This window comes from Numida meleagris, chromosome 17 (assembly GCF_002078875.1).
Source record: "Numida meleagris isolate 19003 breed g44 Domestic line chromosome 17, NumMel1.0, whole genome shotgun sequence".
NCBI classification, from domain to species: Eukaryota; Metazoa; Chordata; class Aves; order Galliformes; family Numididae; genus Numida; species Numida meleagris.
The window spans coordinates 231,963-254,735 of record NC_034425.1 but is presented as its reverse complement, the minus strand read 5'-3'; the positions used below and the strand labels follow the sequence as shown (position 1 = coordinate 254,735).

The window sequence follows — 22,773 nt, the reverse complement described above, 5'->3', positions numbered from 1 at the left end:
CGGCAGACAGTGAGTGCTCTCCCAAAAATACAAGAAGCCTGCAAGGCTGTGAGCATCAGTGCCCGCTCCCCAGGCTGTGGGCTCAGACACCAACCCTCCTTGCAGGGACAACATGTCCTGAGCCACCTCTGCCCTGCCACCTCCCCTCGAGGAAGGGCTGGAAGTCAGGGATTTCTCCGGCTTGTAACACATCTCCCCATTTATGTCTGACCTGACACAATGAAAGTAACGAGGGCACGGTCGCATCCCAGTTTTATTACAACTGACCTGCAGGCAAAAGGATAGAACTATTACATAAACACTCTGATCCATGTATAATATCTTAAATAGAGAAGGAAGTCCAACCAGGATACCGGATAAAATACTCTGAAGCTCTTTGAAGCAGTTATGTTCCTGAGCTCCATTTTACAGACAATAAGGCAACATCCCTGCACATCGGCTTTGCGATCATTTTTATACATTTTTTTTCTATGGTACAAGAAAAAAAAATAAGCAGAGTACACAATGTACAGTTCTTACACTATTTTCACAGCTTCTGAACACTATACACCTCTTTTTTTTTTTAATAAAGATACATTGTAATAAATGGTGCACCCTTAATAGTTGAAATCGATCAATGTCAAAGGTGTTCTGCACAGGCAGCAGTGACAGCGCACAGCCCACGCCTGACTCCGACTCTCATTACTGCTTTAGCCACGCTACGGACCGTGTTCTGGGTTTATCAGAGCTGGGGATGGGCGGTCACTTCAGGAAATTCTGCTTTTTCAGCTCCCTGCAGAGCTCAGCACTGCCCCACCCGCACGCTGCGCTGCAGGGCTGCTGCCCTGGGGGCTGCGGGCGCTCAGCGGGAGATGCAGCGCTGCATGCCCTCTGCCGGGCGCCTGCAAGCGTGGCCTGGGCTCTCTCCTTCCCCACCTGAGCAGCAGGGGCAGGGATGAGCTGTGCTCCCACTGCAGCCCGGTGGCATTGCAATGGGAAGCCCCATCCAGGGAAATCCCACCACTGCGGCGTGCGCACTGCTCCGTGCACCCAGCCCTCTGCGCCCCGGCCTGGTGCTGCCAAAGCTTCGAGTGGGTTGCTTGCACTTCGGCAAAATCGTATCAAGTGCCCAAAACTGGACAATTCAAAATGGAAATCACGCGGCCTCCATTTGATCTCCAGCATGCTACTCAATGTCTGAGAACCGCAGTATTTTGGAGGGAAAGAGTATTCAGAAAAAAATCCTCTTTCAAAAAGATGCCAAATTTAAAAAATAATAATTAAAAAAAGACAACTGATTTACTTTGTGGTCAGCAGTTAGTCACAAGGCCATGCCTTCACAGAATCACAGGATGGCTTAGGTTTCAGGGGACCTTCAAGGTCATCCAGTTCCAACCCCCTGCCGTGGGCTGGCTGCCCCCAGCTCGGGCTGCACGGGGCCCATCCATGGCCTTGGGCACCTCCAGGGATGGGGCACCCACAGCTCAGGGCAGCAGTGCCAGTCCTACACCTTGCCTGGTCTTGCTGGATCTGCTGAAAACCCAGAAGGTGTTTGACGTTCCCTCATCTCCACTGCCTTGCAAGGTTCTCAGCAAGGTTCACTGCAAAGTACAGTAACATGAGCTTCCCAGGGTAACAAGAGGTTACATACACCCAAAAGGCGAAAAAGGCTTCCAACCAACCAAGCAGAGCATCGCATTTGTAGCAGCGCAATGGGCACAGACTCGGCGTGGCAGAACCATCCTGCCGCAGCGCTGAGGAGGAACGGCTGAGGTCTGGTGGCGTTAGGGACACAGCGGGCTGGGAAGTGGCAGCGCTGCTGGGCTGGGGGCAGGGAAACGGTGCTAGCAGCAGAGCTGGGGACAGTGAAGAGCATGAGAAACATGGACTAGGAATCACAGACATTCATTTCTGGCTCATTAAAACAGCTGCAGACTTTGTGAACGGCACTTGTCGAAGTCAAAGCAAAGCCAGCCGGTGGTGAGCGCTGTGCAGCTATAAATCAGGTCACAAGCGGGTTAAATTCAATTGAGTAGTTTAATAATTCTTCAGATCAAAGGTCTTATCTTACCAGGTAACAATTTACAGGACGCCTAGTTAAGAGTGAAGGGTGGCTGGCTTGGTAAAAGGAGAAAGAATACATTATGTCCCATCTCTGAATAGTTTAATGTTAGCCTCTTTCAATGCGACATATTTTTGGTAAAGACATATTCACTATATTTAACATGAGCTCTCTTTTAACAGGAAGTTCAGCTGAGCACACTGTCCCCAGAAAGTACGCTGCGACTGTAAAGCAACAGAATTTCATAGCAGTAAATCTATTGCACTTTGTGAAGAATAAAATTCTCCTTTGCCTCCCTAGCTCCAGAAGGCAAAGTATCTCGTTGGTTAAGCAAGTTCTTCTCCCTCCAGGCAAAGTCTCTTAATGTTCAGACAGACAACGCCTAACTTTTGTTTGCTTGCTTTTTATTATTACTTGAAACAACAATTGGAAGAGTTTGAGAGAAAAATCTTTCCAGTAGCTGCTGAGGAGTCTCCAAGTTTTGAGTCTAGAAATGAATTTTAGGTGCTATCCAATCACGGTCAACAAATAAATGTACTTATTTCCACATTTCATGAATATGTCCACAAAAGAGCAGATGAGGTCTCTCTTTGACCAACACTAACACTGTGTGATCAGGTATTACAGGGATGCACTTTATATGTGACAACAGTATACAGACAGGATGGAAATAACACCAATATTATTGCACATGGTGTCTGGGCGAGCATTAAAAACACTGCAATATGTGATGAAAATTCTTTACAGCTTGTTTTCTCTCAGCCCTTTTTCTAGAGTTTGACGTAGCAGCAATATCAATCGACATACATTGGAGAGCTAGGAGTTGCTGGCATTTGATCCAGGATTTTACAAACATAGCATGCAACATCCACTGTGCGTTCCTCATACATCAGAATGAAGGGATGTTTCTGGAATCAGATAGAGAAACAAGAAGGTTACTACACTCGCCTTTCAGGCTGGATACCCCAGATACAAGCACAGCATATAGATTTGCCTGATGCAAGGCCACAGTGCTTGGCGGTGAGTGCAGGACACCAGGACATGGCCTGGTCCGTGGCTTTTTGCATATGAGAAATCCTTATCTTAAACGTGCAGTAAAGAGGTGGGGTGGGACTCGATGGGGACACACTGAAATACTTTCATTAAAGACTTCATCATCAGCCTTTTCAGCAATGAGGACACAGAAATGACAGGGAGACATGACCTGGGAGGTCAAACAGGAGATCAGGACCCCAAACCAGCTCTGAACTCTGATGCTCAGGTTTGCCCAGCAGGCTGTACTTGACTGGCTCTAGCTGATGGCAGCTGGGAAATAATGACATGGTGACTCTTTGGGCCAGGACACCAAGCAGACTCTCTTCATATGATGTCAACACCGTCAGGCACCCAGGACACAGTTTCCCCCCATACTCTGAAGGGGTGGCTTCCCAATGCACAGAGCTCCCTGAAGGTATGTGGCTGTCAAGTGTGACTCATCCAACCCCAAAGCCCAGCCAACCCCCTTGCTCCATGGTGTGGCTCATACACTGGAGGCATTTACATGTGACAGTGTCTGCCAGCAATCTGACAGGGCTTCTGAGTGCCCGTGCCAGGATCTCAAGGCAAGGCAGAAGTTACAGGGCACACCTTACATGCCTTACCCAAGCCTGCACACTTCAAATATCACATGGGTTAGCTATGTCTGGTTAGATGATCTGCTTCAATACGGCATCACCACCTACGTCAAGCTCCTAGAACTCTGTATTTATGGACAGACACCAATAGTCTTGGTCATCGTATGATCCACACAAGCCTGATAGAGTGGCAGGTAGGTGGTGCTTTCTTTCAGGCTGCAGAGCTGAGTGCTCTGCTTCCATCCCCCAAGAAGACACAGATGTGTGACCCGGCCCTGCTCTGTGCTGTGCACTGCCATGACAGTTGGCCTCAGCAGGCATGCTCCGCACTCACCAGAAGCTCTTTGTACTTTGGCCTTTTGGACTCGTCCTTTGTAAGGCTAAAGAAAGCAGAAAGAGAATTAGGAAAAGGTAGGACTGAGGAAATGGTTACAGACATTAAATGTAAATTTTTACAGCATAAGATACCAAATTTACCGCTGCTGTGGAGAACTCACAGCGTGCCAAACCCTTCAAGTCCAGGAACGTGGTTTCCTGTGAAAGCCGCCCTTTCCAAGCTGCAAGTCATCACCAGATTCCCTCCCCACATGAGTGCAGGTGCTAGCGAGAGCGCAGACCCCATAATCATCAACAAAACCCACCAAGGACGGGCCTAAGAGAGCTGCAAGCTAAACCATGTAATCCCCCCAGGGCAGCGGGCAGCCAGAATTCAAGAAGCTTCTGGACAACACTCTCAGTCGTGGGGTCTGATTTTGGGTGGTCCTGTGCGGAGCAAGGAGCTGGACTCGATGATCCTAATGGGTCCTTCCAACCCGGGACATTCAGGGATTCCATGACTCCATGCTGTAGCCTTGCCATGTGGCCACCATCTCCCCAGCACCAGGACAGCTCACTGGGTCCTGGCCCCAGTGCAGCACAGGGCACAGCTGGGCTGTGCTGGGACAGTAGGAGGCAGCAAAGGCCACCAAAGGCCCCACAGCACTGGGGACACGGCCACGGCCCGACCCGTGCTCCTGTCACTCCCTCGACTTTCTAACATGAGCAGAAATAACCTTTTCTTGTGGATCTGTCACAAACAGCAGACAGCAACACCGCATGACTCTCCCATCATTTTTCCTGACTCTTCACTACACAAAAACAGAAGATTATTAAATCCACATTTGTGGGGTAATGCCCTGGGGATCAGTGCCACCACTCAGCCACCAGCACAGCCCTTAGGAGATTTACCTGCCTGCGTAATAACACCAGTCTGTGCTTAACTCAAAGTTACCAAATGTAACTTTTATTTTTATTATGTTTATTACAGCGTTGCTATGATGACATCATAAATATTCCAGACAGAAGTCTGCCTATTTACAAAATTAGATTAAATGAAAAACAGAATTAGACTGAAAACTGCCCCATGCGCCATGCACTGCAATTGTCCCAGAGCAGAAGGCCCTGGGAGGGGTGAATGGGTGGCAAATACAAACAGACTGAGGAGACACATTGGCCAAACACTGCTGTTTACCACAGATGCCATGCAGGTGCCTCTGTTGGGTGATCTGGAGCCAAATCCAACAGCATTAACAGGCAGGAGAGCAAGCTCTTGGTTTTTAGCACTCTGTTATGATACTGCATCTCTACAGGGAAGCATGTGAGAAACCATCTATTGCTTGTATTGTACGTGGCAGGGGGAAAGCAACGCTGACTTTCTGATCAAATAGCACACAGCTTTTGTCTGAAAAATGAAATCCATTTCAATGCTTCGTTTTCTGCAGTAACAAGGTCTTACTACAGACATTTGGAAAATGGAATCTAGATTCTGAACATTACTAATTCTGAAAGACAATACAACCCAAACCCCAAACTCTTTTCCACTTCGAACCTGAACCTTTCACTTCTCTAGTGTACTGAAAATACTGAAACAAAATCTCTTAAAAAGTAAAGAACTATCTCTTGTTGAATCTTCCTGTGTCACAGAGCTTTGAGATGGACATCCCTGGCTCAGGATGTCCATCATCTGGATAGACCCAGAACAGAAAGGCCCTGAAGGGGCACTCAGGTCATACTGATCTACGCACTTCATTACTAGGTTAACAAGATTACTTCGATGACCTTTCACATTTTGATGGAAAAGTACTTAGAAAATTCACCATCAGCCCCTAGCCTAAGCAGGACCATGCACACGTGGCAGGTAGACAGACTGCTGGAGACTTCTGCACAAGCTCTGCAAACACCCCATCCAAGGCTGACCAAACTGCACAGGCCCTTCCATCTCATAAAAGTATTTTGAGTCTTCATGTTGTCACATCAGACAGGAAATCAACAACCAAGCAAGCCACCTTCTACAGGTCCTGACAGCCAGCTGAGCAGAACCTTGTCCTACCAGACCGGAAGGTTCCTGACTTGGCTGTGCAAAAGGAAGGACTAGAAGAGATCCTCAGCTCAAGCACAAGACAACACTACCAGCTGTTTCAGGCTTCTTCCTGAAGAAGGTAAGGCAATAGCAGATCTGTTCCAAGGCTGTGTAATAACTAATGAACAGGCTGCACAAGCCAAGCAAATCTCCCACCATGATTCTTGTGACACTCAGAGATTTTCTCCTTATTTCTTCCCCAAAGAGCAGCTTCCAAAAGACTGCCCTTCAGACCCCGCTCAAACAAGAGTCTCAAAAACCTCTCACCACCTTCCAAAGAGAAATGTGAAAAGTCCTCAACCTCCTGTTGGTGCGGGAACATGAAACTAAGTGTTGGCACATGACTTGCAAAATACTTTGCAACAACAAAACAAGCTAACTCCAAGTGCTTTGAGTAGGTAGCACTTACCACAAGTTGACGAAGTTGATGAAACTTGGGGAGAATTCCCTTTCCTCTGAGTTACTCAGCTGTGGTGGGTCTCCTTTTACTACTTGCGTCAACTGGTCAAACACACTGTTCCACTTGGGGTAGGGGAATCGCCCTGTGGCCAGCTCATACTGCAAGAAGACAGTAACAGCAGGAGATAGGTTACACAATGGCAAGTTCAATCAGGGTAACAAAACCTCCACAAGGAGCCTGAAGGCCCCAGGGAAAACTACGATGAGATTCTTCATCCCATCCCCTACAGGCAGTTCAGCTGAGAGAAGGACAAGGAGTTTTGCTACCTACATCAAGAGTGGGTCCTAACTTACCCAGCTAAGATTTAACACAGCTACATCAAACTTTCATGTGGTGAATGTCTTTCCTCAACTGACTATAAAATGAGCCAATGGTCTTATTAAGATGCTTCAGAAGTAGGAAAAAAAAATCCTCCAGTCCCTTCGCAGACACCTTAATAACCACTACAGAGAAGACATCCTGAGAAAACAAGCATTTTAAAATCTCTACATGGAGGGCAGCCCACTGATAGAAGCTACTGACTCATTGCTTCTGATTTCTCTTCTACTTCACCACCCTGAGAATGGGAGAACCATCCAGTTGTTGTGGTTAGTCAGAGAGAAATCAGCAACTGGGATTCAGGATTAACAGCCAAAGTACCCAGACACCAGGGCTGTGAGAGGCTTATTTACAAAGGCTGGATACTCTTTCTGCGCTGCCACACTCACCATCCTTCTCGTATCAGATTTCGAAGACAGCATTCATTTACAATCCAACTCCTCTTCCCTGCTCACATCTCTGCCTCTGACTATAGCTGCAGCTAAATGTTTCCTCAGGGGTTCAGGCAAGCCATCTGCCTTGAAGATTTATATTCCTTCTGAGCCAGGAGGTGCCCACTTCGATCACAAAATACAAATGCTTCACTGCAGCAGAGCCGGGCTTTGCTTCAAGCACGTTTCACACCAACCAGCTCTGTCACACCGCAAAGTGCACTACAGCTACCCAGCAGGGAACTGCCATGCAGCAGAGGGCCTAGGCCCTCCTCACTTACCAATGTAATCCCCAAGCTCCAGACATCTGAGCGGACATCGTAGCCTTGCCTGGACGCGCTGGGATCTATCCTTTCCGGCTGAAACAAAAAGAAGTGCCATTCAAACACTGTGCCATGCAGGACAGAATGAGACACATCTGCAAACTTGGAAAAAGTAAGTTCATCCCATCAGGACAACATTCAACCCCAGCAGAGAAACATCTTATGGAATCAAACGCTGTTTTGATGGAGGTACAGTGTAAATGGTGATCTGTAACTGTAATTCAGCACAGCCCAATCCTTTTTTTTTTCTTCCTTTTCTGCAAATGGCTTGAATAATTGTTACTGTCAATTTGTTTAGTGGTGTTTAATCTCAGGATCCCTTTAAATGTAAAGTTTTGCTTTCTCAGTTTTTTAAAGCAGAGATGTCCCAAGAGAGCTGTGAGAATTGGAATGAACATCTCACCCACCAGCCTGGGGAAGTGAAGCTCAGCAGCATCTATCACAACTCTTCCTCCCAACCATCTGATGCTTGCTAAACCTCAGGAGGTTAAAAACAATGCATTTTAAGAACAGCTTTTCTTTACAATTTTTTTTGTATCCCTTGAAGGCAATTATGATGCGGATATTAGGAACAATTTATTCTCAGAAAGAGTGGAGATGCATTGGCACAGGTTGCCCAGCGAGGCGGAGGAGTCACTGTCCTTGGAGGCGTTCAGAACTGTGGAGATGCGGCACTGAGGGACGTGGTTTGCTTGGCACTGCAGTGACGGGATTGGGGTTGGACAGCTCAGAGGTCTTCTCCAACTGTAATGACTTTATGACTGTGATGCCTTTATGTTGTCAGACCTTCAGATATTCAAAACATCTTCCCACAGAAAATGACAACAAGGTGGACACAGGTGATCTGCACCCCCGAGTGATTTATCTATGGAGCAGGACCATCTCCATGCTTTGCACATGTCATTTTTATGAGAATGCAAATGCCTCTTTTATTAAATATGTAATAATTAAAATGCTAAAAGAAACAGGGTCACGTTCAGTTTTACTGCAAACAATAACAGAGACCTGAATTCAAATGCAATACTAAATTATCAGCTACATGAAATACTAGGAAAGCCCTGATTGCAGTGTGAGCTACATTTCAAAAAAATTTCACGGCAGATTCATACTGAAGAGTGACACACAACCAACAAAATCCCTTAGTGCAACCTCAAGCTTCCAGCGGACCACCACATGTGTGAGAAAACGACCAGCTCCCCACAACACCTCCCTAGCCCCAAGCCCCAAGGCATTTCTGGCTGCTCTGTCCTGCTGCCAGCTCTCCTCTTTGCCACTCTCTGCTTGCACAAAGCACTGTGACTGCTTCCAAACCTCTCTCCCTCACTCAGCAGGATCATCTCTAACAAGGAAACACACTGAGGTCACCCATCAAACAACCAAACATACCCACACAGAGAAAGGAGAGAAGTCATATTCAGCAAGCTCGACTGGCTCTACATGTGTTTGTTCCTATGACCTTCCTGTTTCCACTACTACTTGTTAGATGGTGTATCGCCTTCCCAGTGCCACCGGTGTGTTTTCTCTTCCTCACTTTCAGTTACAATACCTACTTTGAAAAAGGCTGGGTTCAAATGCCCTGAATGCTGTCTTTTATGGACACAGAATCACAGAATCATTAAGGCTAGGAAAGACCACTAAGGTCATCTAGTCCAACCACCAACCCACCCCCACCATGCCCACTGGACCAATCATGGGCTGCCTGAAGAGAATGTGAAGCTTTGTGGGGTAATAGGTAGCAGCAGTGGGAAGGGAAAATGCAATCTAATATTCTCTGGTGGTTTCAAGATGCTGGAATGGTCTGCTTGGATGGATCAAATAATAAAAAAGAAAAGGTTCAGTGGGCAATATTAGTCGTAGGTGGACAGCTGGACTAGATGATCTCAGAGGTCTCCTCCAACTTTCATGATTCTGTAATTCTATTATTCTTTCCTGCCCTCTCAGGTCTGTATGTCGCTGTGTTTTCTTATCCTTTAGTTATGATTTTCATTTGTTTTAACCTCATGCATTAGATTTTCCCACTGATGGGGTACTGTTGGATGGATTTTTCAGTAATCCTGGTGGAAGTGAGCATAAAATAATAAAACTGGTATAATTAAACTCTCTTAGATCTATTATCAGTTCTTCATGTACTCACCTGGAAGCTCAGTCAAAATCAGTCATGTTTACATTGTATGTAAACCTGTGCTTCTGACTGCTCACAATCCAGAATCCTGCCCTGCCTGGATAAGTGCAGTCTTTTCATATTGGTTTCCCCATATCAACAGACTACTGAATCAGCTGATAATGAATTAATAGCTAACAAAAGCCCTTTCTTTTACAGATAGAAAACACAAATGTAAAGACAATTTCCCCAACATTTTGAACCTGAGACAGCAAGGAAAACATCAAAAAACAGTAGAAGGGGTGAGGATCTAGACAGAAAATGTGCTCTGAGATCCTGCTACATATTGATTTGACAGGAGGAAGGACTGATAACCAGTGAACATTCAGGATTTGGATGTTCTTGGGTATTTCTGGAAGCTACTGGATATTTCAGCCAGAAGTAAAACATGTCAAGGAGGAAGGAGCCAGTGGGTGTACAGAACACTGGCTCACGCTCAGGTTGAAGAAGAACAAGAGGAATTCGTACTTCTACTCTGCTCAGAAGTAATAGGTCCAACCAATCCAAAGTGCTCTCAGTGTATTTCTATCAAAATGGAAATGGAAAATGCCAGCAGGACAGAGGACAGCAGAATGTAGCACCAACAACAAGCAAGTATTAGATGTGGAACCTTCTGCCATGGAAGGAGTTTCTGGTGACTCTCCCATGAATCTCTCATGGACGATGCTGTATCTATCCTGTCCACTCTCAAGGCCATGCCGTAGCTGCAGCACCTCCCACAGCCTTGTCTGGTCACAGCTCCCACACAGCCCTCTCCAGCATGCCTGGCCTCAGCAGACACACAATAACAGCCTGACTCCATCAACTATGAGCAACTAAGTCCCAGCCCAGTGGCACGCCAGGTACAGCACTGTTGTGACTGTGGCCCCATGACACTACTGCTTTCCCTCTGTGCAAAGCTCTCCTTACCTCCATCCCTCCTACCAGACCCTGGGGGCATCCTCCTGACTTCTGGGTTCCAGCAGCAAGTAGGAAGACAGGCTGTGAAGATGATCTCTGAGGTCCCTTCCAGCCCGAGCCATTCTATGACTCTGTTCTATGACTCTGCAAGTCTGAAGCACCCACACAGGGGCAGCCTGCTACCATGACCAAACTGAGTGTGAATGGAGCAGCAGGAACTTGGCCCTAGACAGCCATGGCACAGTTAAAGGCAAAGCACAATGGACCAAAATAAATCCCCTCTAAATACAGAGCAAAAAAATCCCGGAAATTTTCCATGTAGATGACATGGGAGCAATCAGCATCAAGGATGGGAGAGTCAGGGTGTCACACTCGGGTACCTGGAATGAGAACTAAAGACAAAATCCAGCTCTTGCTGGATGCCAAGTGCAAGTGAGGAAAGGAAATGGCTGAGACAGAGATCAACCCCTGGGTGCGCTGCTGCTCACGTGAAGAGGCAGAGCACAAATGCACCAGCCACAGGGACAGACTGATGCAGGGCTTCCCTCCACTTCAGTGTCCACCTGAGCACCAGCATCTGCACTGACAAAAGAGCAGAAATGGGAAACGCTGATCCTCACCTCTCTTCCAGGCCCCCAGACAAGCAAACGTGCAATTTGGGGTGGGACACAAGAACAGATGCACATACAACTTGCTGCAGTTCTCAGCTGTTTCATGTTGCTGAAGAAGAAAGCATGGAAACATGCTTTCTATGAAAATATGATTCTTGACGCTCAGTTTTGATTTTCACTAGTTGTACAATCAGGGAATTTTTATCCTACATGCACTGCAAATTCAAAACTGCCTCCATGGCATGAAATTGTATCTAACACATTCTTACTTGCTACTTAAACCAACGCGTCCTCAAAGTAAAAGACAACAAAAAGGTTGCAAGGAGCAAAGAACCACCAGAAAGCTAAAACCATGCAATCCAAAGCACAGCCCCAAACTGACAGGATATAAGCGTTCCCTCCCCTTCCACAACAGCAACAGGCAGATGTGAGCTGGAAGCTGCCAGCCTCCGCCGCAGCCCACCTCCCCTCACACACGGCAGCACGCGATGAGAAACATTTGAGGTGAAGCCCAGGGACTGCCCTGCCTTTGGTGGATGATGGGAGCAGGTAAAGCCCTGCGCATCTGGAAGCTGGGCTGTGATGGCTGCAGCTTCAGAGCTGTGCCAAACTCAGCTGCAGATCATACAGTGAGCTACAGCCAAAGCTAAGAGACCTGCACATCTCTGACAGCGACTGGAGTCTTGCACGCAAGAGACAGAGCTCCCTAGCACACTCTTCTGCTGCTTTGTTAACCAACCTATTAAATATGTATGTATTTAGGCAGCACTCCAGACTAAAGTGCCGTTTCCCCAATGGTGATGACCCCATTACCGTGGCTTTCTCATCAGCACGGCTGTACCCTGTGATGGCTCCGAGCTCACAGAGCAGTAAGTGTGTGTCACCAGCTCCATGCAGAGCCACAGCAGCAGCGGGGCAGTGGCTCCGAACCGCTGCCCACGGGGTTGTGCAACAGCAATGGAAACCATCTTTAGGGCCATAAATAAACAGTTTGGGAAATTCTTCTGCTGCTCAGTAAAGGAAAATGCTGTCACTCCCTTTTCATGTTGCTGTATTTCTCAAGAATATTCCTGTGGCAAAGAGCAATTTCTTCCTCCTTCTGGGCTCTCCCTGCACGGGCCTCACACAACTGCAGTCAGCGGGACAGCCAAATTTAGTGAGAGCCTGGGCAGGTGGGGAAGTGATGCGATCTGAGCAGGGCAGCAAGGCAGCACTGTCCTGCTGGGCTCTCAGACCTGCTCCTCCAGTCAACTCCTACTCCAGAATAGTAGAATGCAAGTCGCACCTCCTTGCCGAGACCTCCAAATGTTTTATTCCTGCCCATGAAGGGAGCTCCTTCCCCGACCTCTCCCTGGGCTGGGCTGGCTGCTCACCCTGTGGCATAGGAGGAGCCTCATCTCCCACCGCCCAGGGGGATGCTCACCATCTCCCAGAGAAGGGGAAGCCCTGCTGCGTGAGGTGCCTGCGCTCGGGGCCCACGCTGCTGCTTCCTGAGCAGAGCCAGGTGCCAAGCCGAAACCCCAACACAAAGACACAAAGCAGCACCCAGCTGCTCCTGCCAGCGCTGGCGCTGCTCTGCGGGATGATTTGGGGCTCCCTCAGGTGACATCAAATTCTGCTACTGGCTGCTAAAGAGCTGATGTGTCTGATTTCATTTGGATCTCGATTTTTATGCGCAGTGAAGCCCAATAAGCTTCCTGGATCTCCTCACAGGCACGTAAGGGCTCACAGAAGGTCACCTCAGAGCTGCACAAGCCTTGCTCTAAGAACACAGATGTGAGTTATCTACACAAGCAGTGAGACAACACAACCAAATTTTCCTCAGGTTATACCCCTCTCACCCAGTACCAGGTGACCGATGAAAAAGTGATTACCCTTTGTTTTCTCCGGTCTGTATCACAGAGCCAATCACTACAGGGATCACAGAATCACAGAATGGTTTAGTTTGGAGGAGACCATAAAGACCACCTACTTCCAACCCCCAGCCATGGGCAGGGTTGCCAGCCACCAGCTCAGGCTGCCCAGGATCCCATCCTACCTGGCTTTGAGTGCCTCCAGGGATGGGGCACCCACACTTCTCTGGGCAGCCTGTGCCAGCGCCTCACCGCCCTGCAGGACATGCAGCATCCCACGCAGCAGCCTATTCTGGCTGCAGGAGGAGACAGCGCTCCTTGGCCAGAGTGTGACATAGCAGAGCAAAGGCAAAATGGCATGATGGGTGGAACAGCTGAGACAGAAGCAGAGAACAAATTCTTCTGTCTTTGTTCCTGGGTGGTCATGGACAAGCAGCTTCTTCCTGTTTCTCCATTTATTATCTCTAGGATAGAAGTAGTAGTACTGGGCTCTGTATAAGCCTTTTCTACACCTATGGATGAAAAGCACTATATAGAAGGCAATAAGAGTTTTATCGCTGTAAAGAAAGATTGCAGCCAAAATATTCATCCACGCTTTAACTTTGTAATTCAGACATTCCTTCCCAAATCCCCTCTGTTCTTTGATTTCCTGTTCCTCCCCTCTCCTGGGTCAGCCACGAAGCCTTTGGCTGCAAAGAGATTATCAGCAGAGATCATGTTTCTAGAGAATGGCCTTTCCTCCCCTCCTATTTCCTTTACGTATTTACTCTGAGAGAATGTTTCATTTAAGAACTTCTCCAGCAGCATTTTCCAGGTGGAGACGCTGGTTTCCATTTGCATGGGATCACCATCTCTTCCCACTGGCTTTTCTAACAGAGCTCTTCGATCTCAGTAGCAGACAGATCCCAGGACAGAGAAGGACAGGTAGCCAGGGGACGCTCCCTGGGCACAGGAAGGTTGGCAGGAAGGTTTACGAAGCCAGCGAGATCCTATTGGGTTTGACACCGTATATTCTTTGTGACCTTAATCATCTTGTTAAAAATGGTAAATGTGTAGTGCGTCACCTGGACTGCAACTAAAGAAGCATCAATAATTTGCATTAGTAAATGGCTTAACTGAGAGTGTTCAAGAGTTTAACTTTCTTATGTTCTTAAGAGGACCTATTCTGTGTGAAAGACAGCATTTACAGTGGGACCTCAAACGTGCCTTGCCTTGGCAGACAGCTAATATCTGCCAGAAAATACAAAATTCACGTTGCTAAATTGTGTGTAGTATTAAAATATCAACAGTGTGATATATAAGTGTTACTGAAGAAAAGTGTGATTTGAGCTGCTTGGTAAACTGGGTTCTGACTGCATGCTGACTCATTCAAACAGAAACAGAAAAAGCAGTGCTCAGGGGTGACAGACAGCATCCTAGAAAAGGACAGGGGAGCGTGAAATCCCAGAGAAGCATCATCATTAAAGGCATGTAGCTGGGCAATGCTCTCCTTATACACTCCATTCCTAGGCTTCAACTTTGGTGTCTATGTTTGTAAAAGGATGCCGAAAACCAGGAGGGTGTACAGCATAGCCATAAAACACAATCCAATCCGTCTCAAGGACAAAACCTGCTCAGTCCCTTAATCTCCTCAAAGAACAGCTTAAGAGGTGACTTCATCAGTCAGGAAGTACCTGCTGGGGAGAGGCTGTGGCAAGGAAAGGACTTCGCAATTCTGCAAAGTAGAAACAAGAGGCCACAGTCATCCATGGCTTCCAAGAAACTTCACTGGGTTAGCAGGGTTGAGCTCTGGAGAGGCAGCAGTTTTGGAGGGCTGGAAGGTGCTGTTTCAGCATTGCTAAGAAGTAATTTCAGAACATCGCTGATGGCTGCAATTTTGGTGTGGATGCTCTTTAAGTCCTTGAAGTAATTTTTCATGACTGAAATGCAGGGAAACCAGTTATTTTTCCACAGTATTAATGCCTAATCAGAGCACAAGCTTTCAAACATACTCAGGAAAAAAAGGACTCCAGCAAAAAGCAATGCAGTGGGAAGGTTTCTGATCCTGGCGAACTGTTTAATGCAGCAGAAAGCGGAACCAAGAGGTGGTGCCTTGGAGATGAAGTTACAGACATTCAAACCAGAAACCAAGTTTAAGAAAATGCAGACAGTCATCAGCAAAGTCATCATGTGGTAGCACAGACAAGGACAGACTGGAGTCACGACCAATCTGAGCCTTAAGATCTGGTTTCTCTTTCTCAGAGGTCTCTTCCATTCAACCAGAAAGCATTGGTCTGGGCACAGGACCAGGAGGATTCTCCATCTGTGCTCACTTAGCTCAACTTCTGCCTTACCACCCATGAAAATTTCCACCTGCAGAGAGGAGCTCGGTCCCCTCGCTCTAACCCTGATCCTTCTCATACAAGGAGAAAATGGGGGTTTTGTTGTCCACAGGTTCAACAAGACCAAGTGCCGGGTCCTGCACTTTGGCCACAACAACCCCATGCATCACTACAGGTTTGGGGCAGAGCAGCTGGAAAACTACATGGACGAAAAGGAGCTGGGGGTGTTGGTCGATGCTCAACTGAACATGAGCCAGCAGTGTGCCCAGGTGGCCAAGAAGGACAATAGCATCCCGGCTTGTGTCAGAAACAGTGCAGCCAGCAGAGCAGGAGGTGACTGACCCTCTGTACTCAGCACTGGTGAGGCAGCACCACAAGTGCTGTGTTCAGTGTTGGGCCCCTCCCTACGTGAAAGACATAGAGGCCCTGGAGCGTGTCCAGGGAAGGGCAATGGGGCTGTGAGGGGTCTGGAGCACAAGTTTTCATAGAATCATAGTATGGCCTGGGTTGAAAAGAACCTCACGATCATCTAGTTTCAACCGCCTTGCTGTGGGCAGGGTCACCAGCCACTAGATCAGGCTGCCCAGAGCCACGTCCAGCCTGGCCTTGAATGCCTCCAGGGATGGGGCATCCACAACCTCCTTGGGCAACCTGTTCCAGTGCAAAACAGGAGCAGTCTGAGGAGCGGCTGAGGGAATTGAGATGGTTCAGTCTGGAGAAGAGGAGGCTCAGGGGAGACCTCATCACTCTCTACAGCTACCTGAAGAGAGGTTGTGGTGAGGTGGGGGTCAGCTGCTTCTCCCCTGTAACTAGCGATAGGACAAGAGAGAATGGCCTCAAGTTGCACCAGCAGAGATTCAGCTTGGATGTTAGGAAAAAATTCTTCTCTGAAAGAGTGGTTAGATGCTGGAATGGGCTGCCCAGGGAGGTGGTGGAGTCACTGCCCCTGGATGCGTTCAGGAAACATTTAAATGTTGTACTGAGGGACACGGTTTAGTGAGGAAATATTGGTGGTAGGTGGACAGTTGGACTGGGTGATCTTGGAGGTCTTTTCCAACCTTGGTTATTCTCTGATTTTAAGAACAGCCAGTCCCTGAAGGGACGGTACTGCTTGAAGCACTCAGACGCAGCAGCCAGAGGGTGGAGGCTGCCTGCTCAGCTCCAGCAACAGCCGGGAGCGACATCGTCCCCGTATGTGCCTGTCCTGCTGCCCGGGGCCCTGTCGCAGCAGAGAAGGGCTGGAGAAGGTGCAGGCCACACTCAGCTGCACCTGGACCTCAGTGTCAGGGTGATCGCTGGGGCTGACTGGTGCAGCTGAGCAGCTCTCACAGCCGTGCAGGGCACTGCTGCTCTCAGCAACGGGCCATCCCCACGGTCCTCCTGCAGCCGGATGCCTCCCTGCCCTCAAACAAGAACAACAGGAGCCAAGCAGCTCAGGGACAGTGGGAGAAGCACAGCTGCAGACCCAGGAGCTGTGTGACCCTTCTCTTCTCTCTCTGCTGCCTCTCTCCACAGCAGAACCTGCCCTGAGGAGCTGTACCCATACCTCTCTGCAGCACGGACACGCTCAGTGCCACTGCTCTGCACAGGCTCTGCCCCATCTGACATAAGGAGCTAAATTTGGACAAGAGAAGTCCCACGCTGGGCAAACCTCATGGATGATTTTAGCTTATGAATGAGTAAGCGGAGGCATGTTCTCAGCTGAAACCACTGAAGCATGTGGGTGACATCAGCAGCACACGAGCGGGGAGAGCTGTGCTCAGAGCTCCGGCATCGCCCGCGTCGCACACAGGGACGGTGCTGCATGTCTCACTGCTTCCCTTCAAGTCTGTTTTCTCAATCATAAAATGGTGGCTACAGGCCAAGTTTCAGATCCAAAAGGAAAAAAGAAAAAAAAAAAAAGATTAACAAAAAATCCAACACACAGCAAAGATCAGGAGCATCCAAGAGGACTGCAGCTGCACAAAGTCAAACCAGCGGGCTGCCTGTTCAGTGAAATGAACAACCAAGCGCAATGAAAACCTGGGTGTTGGGTCAGGAATGTGAAGCTAAACCTGGGCTTCTGCCCGTGCTGCCCCAGCCCCACAGCCCTCCTCCCGCACCCACACAGAAGCCACAGAGCAGCACAGAAATGGCCCTGCCGCCCACCTCAGGAATTCCTCCTTTTCTGCACGTGGCCAAGCCGTGTGCGAGTCGTTTGCAGGTGGGGATGCAGCCCGCATGGCCACAGAGGCAGCAATGCTGCCTCAGCCAAGGGAGAGCAGCACAGCACATCCGTGCCTGGCCGCAGCAGGCAGAGGGCAGCACCCAGGCGGCCTGGCAGGAGGACCCAGCAGCAGTTGTGACTCTGTCCCATGACAGGTCCCTAAGGAGTGGGACAGGGCAGGACACCTGACCGTGGGTCCTCGCATCCATAGCCCAGCTGCTTCCAGATTGGCCTCATCACTCCTCTCTGACGCAGAAACTGGGATCCCTTGGGCATTAAAAAGGGGAACTGTCAGCTTCAGCACAGCACAGCCTCCTCTCCAGCCCAGATCAGAAGCTGTGGATGGCAGACAAGGCAGGGCTCACCAGGGAGGCAGGGCCACCTGCCAGAACCCTGGGTGCTGCTGCCCTGGGCACACAGCTGAAGGATGGGACAGGAAGCGCTGACTTTGCAGTACATTGAAGCTGACTGAGAGCTGCCCCCTCACAGCATCCTGTTCACCCCTCCTTCGTGCCACCATTCAGCTCTGCACCTTCTCGACAAGCCAACTCCATAAACATGCCGTCTCCTTTCTGCAAGGACCTGCTTTTTTACTGCTCACCCTCAGAATGGCTCTTCATGGCTCAGCGAAACAATGAAGCAGAAGAGCAGCAGCTGGCAAGACTGGGGCTGGCAGCCGCTTGCAAGCCCAGCATGATCACAGTGCAAAACCTCACCTGGGGCAAATCCACAGTGCAGGAACCAAAATGGGTATCGGGAGGGCTCAGCATCATGCTGCCCATAAAAACTGCCCTGGGGACCAGCTATCCTGGGATGACAGGGGGGCTCCAGCCTTTCCATTCTTTCTTTCAGAGAACACAAGGCATATTTACTCCTTATTTCAAAGCAAGGATCGCATGGAAATTCAAAGTCAAAAGCAAAATAACTTTTCCAGAACTGGCAACTCCAAGGCTGACATGCTGCGTTCTGTGACAGCTCTAACAATTTTGATTCAAACACAAAGCATTTGCTTAGCAGCTGGATGTGGTTCCTGCTGCCCAATCAGCCTGCTCCCAGTCAAACTGGCAGATGTCCAATGTTATTGTTATCAATGGCTATTTGAGTATCTGGCTCCAGTGAACACAGTGTTAACAGGTTCCTTTGATGGGCAAGTCCTCATGCTACAAGAATTACTGCAAGCGCCAAAGGCCGAGCGGGCAACGTGCTCTCATCATCACTGAGCATGGTCCAGCAGCCCTAATCAGACCTACCCTGGCTGAGTGCAGGTACACTGTGAAAGCCTAGCTAGCACCCTTCACCTATTTCACACTGAAGCCAATTATTTTTCTTTCCAAAGGGGCACGATGGGCCTGACTGACTACCAGGTATATTCAGCACCACGACAGCACCAGCCTTTGCTGCCACAGAGAAGGAGCTAGCAGTTGTGTCTGGTTGCTGGGGACATCACCCTGCTTCCCAGGCTTCCCAGTACACAGGAATGCATATGGACTTGGAGAGGAGTCACCGAGTTGCAGAGAAGGGAAGAGGCCAGCAGTCTCCCACAGCAGTTGCCAGCTGCTGGCTCATCCCACAAACCATATACCATGCCAAGGCACTTAAAAACACAACTAAAACATTTTTCTCACTTAAAAATCCAACCCATTCTGGAACTGGTGATAGAAGTGCACAAAGAACACGGTGCATACGGACAGGGAGGGAAATCTAGAAGTATTACTGACTCACACAAGTCCCAAGGGAAACAAAGAAGCACAGCTATTCACAAACACACCAGTAATTGTCACGCAGTAATTAAATCAACAGTTTGAGCAAAGCTGACCATCTACCCACAGTTCTAAGCAAAAGTAGGAACATTAATTCTCTTAATTATAGTTTGCTAAACTTACAGGGCACAGGAGGCGAGCAAGACCCCTGTACACAGAACTGTACACCTCAGAGGATAGGGGAAAGTCAACAGAATTCCTAACTCCAGTGAGTGATGCTATCAGAACAGCTTACAGGACAAGGCAGCCTGGGAGCAGGGTACCGCATCCATCCCACCCTGCGGCCCTCTGCTTCAGCCCACAGCATCATAAACCCCATCAGCACAACAGACTGAGTAGCTCCAACTGGTTCTCTTCCCTGCAAGGAATTCCAGACACTTGCCAAAAGAGCTCAGAGGAGACATGCCCCTAACTCTCTCCAGACCATCCAGGTCTTTAAACAAAGCACCCCGTTCCACTAAGTTAGGTGGTTCTGGAACTTGCACACACTGTTGTACCACAGCAGTGACCTCCAGAAGCAGATTTCATCATTTCCAGCTAGCTCACTTTGCTACGAGGACAGCGAACAGAAAAGTTCCAATGCTCAGAAACTCGGGCTCCGTGTTTGCACAGATCAGAATCAGAGCAAACAGGTTTTCCTGGGACATCACAGTCAGATAAAAGCCACGTGACAGCAGTTAGCTAGACCAGATGGGCACAGTGCTTTCAAAGGGACAGATTATCCTTTTTTTTTTCTTGAATCTCAGTAAATGAGACAGTTCAGAAGCCAGTATTTTTCAGCATACTGAGGCATAAGGAGTTAAAGTGCCACTCGAATTAGTTACATTAACACCAGTAGACATACAGCTCAGACACAAGCCACTCCTCAAACCCAGGTGAAACCCAGGAATATTTTTTCAAAGCAGCATGATGTGTGGAAGCATTTGAACTCTCAGACAGCTCTGAAAGTCACAACCACTGTGTTTATCACTGGGAGTAGGAGGGAAACAAATAAGCAGGACAGACTCCCAGTAGCCACGGCTCAGAGCAGGCGATTTACACGCAGCTGCTACCACTGCTCGCCAGAATTACTTTCTCCTGGAATTAAGTGATGGTACACTTTGGAAATAAAGCAGTTTTCAAAGATCACTATAATTTTGAAAGACTTTTCTCTACAATGTGAAAAACAACAAGAAAGGATTATTTAGATACATCAGGCAGAAGACACAGGCGAAGGAGAGCGTACCCCCTCTGATAAATGGAAAGGGAGAGCTGGCTTCCTCAGACATGGAGAAGGCTCAGGTAGTTAACAAGTTCTTTGCCTCAGTCTTCACAGCCAGTCAGGCTTCTCACACCTTTTGTCCCTGAACTTCTAAGTGGGGGTTGGGTGAACAAAATCCCTCCCAGTGTAAGAGTGGAGCAAGTCAGAGACCACTTCATGAGGCTGAATGTGTCCATGTCTATGAGGTAAAATGACATGCACCCCAGGGTTCTGAAGGAACTGGCTGATGCGATTGCCAGGCCTCTCTCCATCATATCTGAAAAATCATGGCTGTCAGGCGAAGTCCCCAGTGAATGGAAAAAAGGAAACACCACTCCATAATCAAGGAAGGGAGAAAGGAAAACTTGGAGAACTACAGGCTGGTGAGCCTCACATCTGTGCCTGGAAAGATCATGGAGCAGATCCTCCTGGAAGAGATGTTAAGGCATGTGCAAGATGCAGAGGTGATCCAAGACAGCCAGCATGGCTTTACCAAGGGCAAATCATGTCTGACCAATCTGGTGGCTTTCTGTGATGGAGTGATGGCATTGGTAGACAAAGGGAAGGCAACTGAAGTTGTCTACCTGGACTTGTGCAAGGCCTTTGACATGGTCTCACACCACATCCTATTGTCTAAATTGGAAACACATGGATTTGAAGACTGGACTATTATATGGATAAAAAAATCAGTTGGATGGTTGTAGCCAGAGGGTTGTTGTCAATGGCTCTATGTCCAGGTGGAAGCCCATCACAAGTGGTGTCCCCCAGGGGTCTGTCTTGGGACCAGTGCTCTTCAATATCCTTATCAACAACACAGACATTGGGACTGAGTGTACCCCCAGCAAGTTTGCTGGTGGCACCAAGCTGAGTGGTGCATCTGATATAACAGAAAGGAGAGAGGCTATCCAGAGAGACCTGGACATGCTTGAAAAGTGGACACATGAGAATCTAATGATGTTTAGTAAGGCCAAGTGCAAGGTGTTGCACTTGAGTCGAGGTAAATCCCGGATATGAGTACACACCAGGAAAAGAACTCATTGAGAGCAGCCCTGTGGAGGACTTGGCGATCCTGATGGACAACAAGCTGCACATGAGTCAGCAGTGTGCTCCTGCAGCCCAGATGGCCAACAGAACCCTGGGCTGCATCAGCGGAGTGGCGGCAGTGGGCAGGGAGGGGATTGTCCCCTGCCACAAACAGCGCTTATTCTAGAGCTCAGTTTCTTTTTGCACTGGAACAGGTTGCCCAGGGAGGTTGTGGATGCCCCGTCCCTGGAGGCATTCAAGGCCAGACTGGACGTGGCTCTGGGCAGCCTGGTCTAGTGGTTGGCAACCCTGCACTTGGCAGGGGGGTTGAGAGTCGATGATCTTTGAGGTCCTTTTCAACCCAAGCCATTCTATGATTCTTCTGGGAAGGGAGGGCTTATTCCACGTGAACCAAGCTGGCACTTTGGGCAGACGCTCCGAGCCAGGCCTGGTGAAGATGCATCAGGAATCTGCACGGCCCACAGGCACTCAGCACCACGCTCAGCCCCACTCACCGCCATGTACGGCCGGCACCCTGCATCTCGTGTTTTGGCAATGGAGTCCACAAGCTGTCCACTAATGCCAAAGTCACAGAGTTTAATATTTCCATTTCTGTCCAGAAGAATATTGGAAGGTTTGATATCTGTAAAGGGAAGAAATTTAAACTGTTAAGTCACAGCTGCAGGGTTCAATTTCCCAAACAGCAGCTGCAGAGAATCAACACCAGTAGTGACTGCTGCACATGGCCCCTGGGCATGGAATGCTCATGGCCACTGAGGATCCAACCAGCAGTGACAGGAGATGGAGCCAGCCACCCAACAACCCTGAAAGCCCACTACAACAGTCCAACCCCTGCTTGGTATGGAAAAACACAGATCAGAGGGGCAAGGAAACAGCCACCAACCCCGGATTCTACACACTTGTGCAGAATCTGTGTTGCTCCCCATGCTCCCATCTGTGGCAGTACCTGTGCTAATTACACTGCGACCTGATGCAAAGCTTGCTTCAAATTCTTGCAATTAGTTTTGTAGGCAAGAAGAGGAAAAGACATGAACTTACCTCTGTGAATGATTTTCAAGTTTTCTTTTAAGTGGTTTAGTGCTTTCACAGTCTA

At 48.6% G+C, this 22,773-nt stretch overlaps 1 protein-coding gene across 4 annotated transcripts in view; it reads right to left on the bottom strand.

The window, feature by feature from the left end:
* Positions 236-22,773, bottom strand: part of MAP2K4 (mitogen-activated protein kinase kinase 4) — a 91,540-nt gene continuing 69,002 nt past the window's right edge. For all 4 annotated transcript variants that reach the window (XM_021414538.1, XM_021414539.1, XM_021414540.1 and 1 more), the window contains 6 exons: positions 22,719-22,770; positions 22,175-22,302; positions 7,543-7,620; positions 6,462-6,610; positions 3,989-4,034; positions 236-2,949 (listed from right to left, as the gene is read on the bottom strand). In XM_021414538.1, coding sequence (XP_021270213.1) covers positions 2,836-2,949; positions 3,989-4,034; positions 6,462-6,610; positions 7,543-7,620; positions 22,175-22,302; positions 22,719-22,770 — 567 coding nt within the window. In that variant the 3' untranslated portion in view covers positions 236-2,835. The remainder of the gene's footprint in view (positions 2,950-3,988; positions 4,035-6,461; positions 6,611-7,542; positions 7,621-22,174; positions 22,303-22,718; positions 22,771-22,773) is intronic.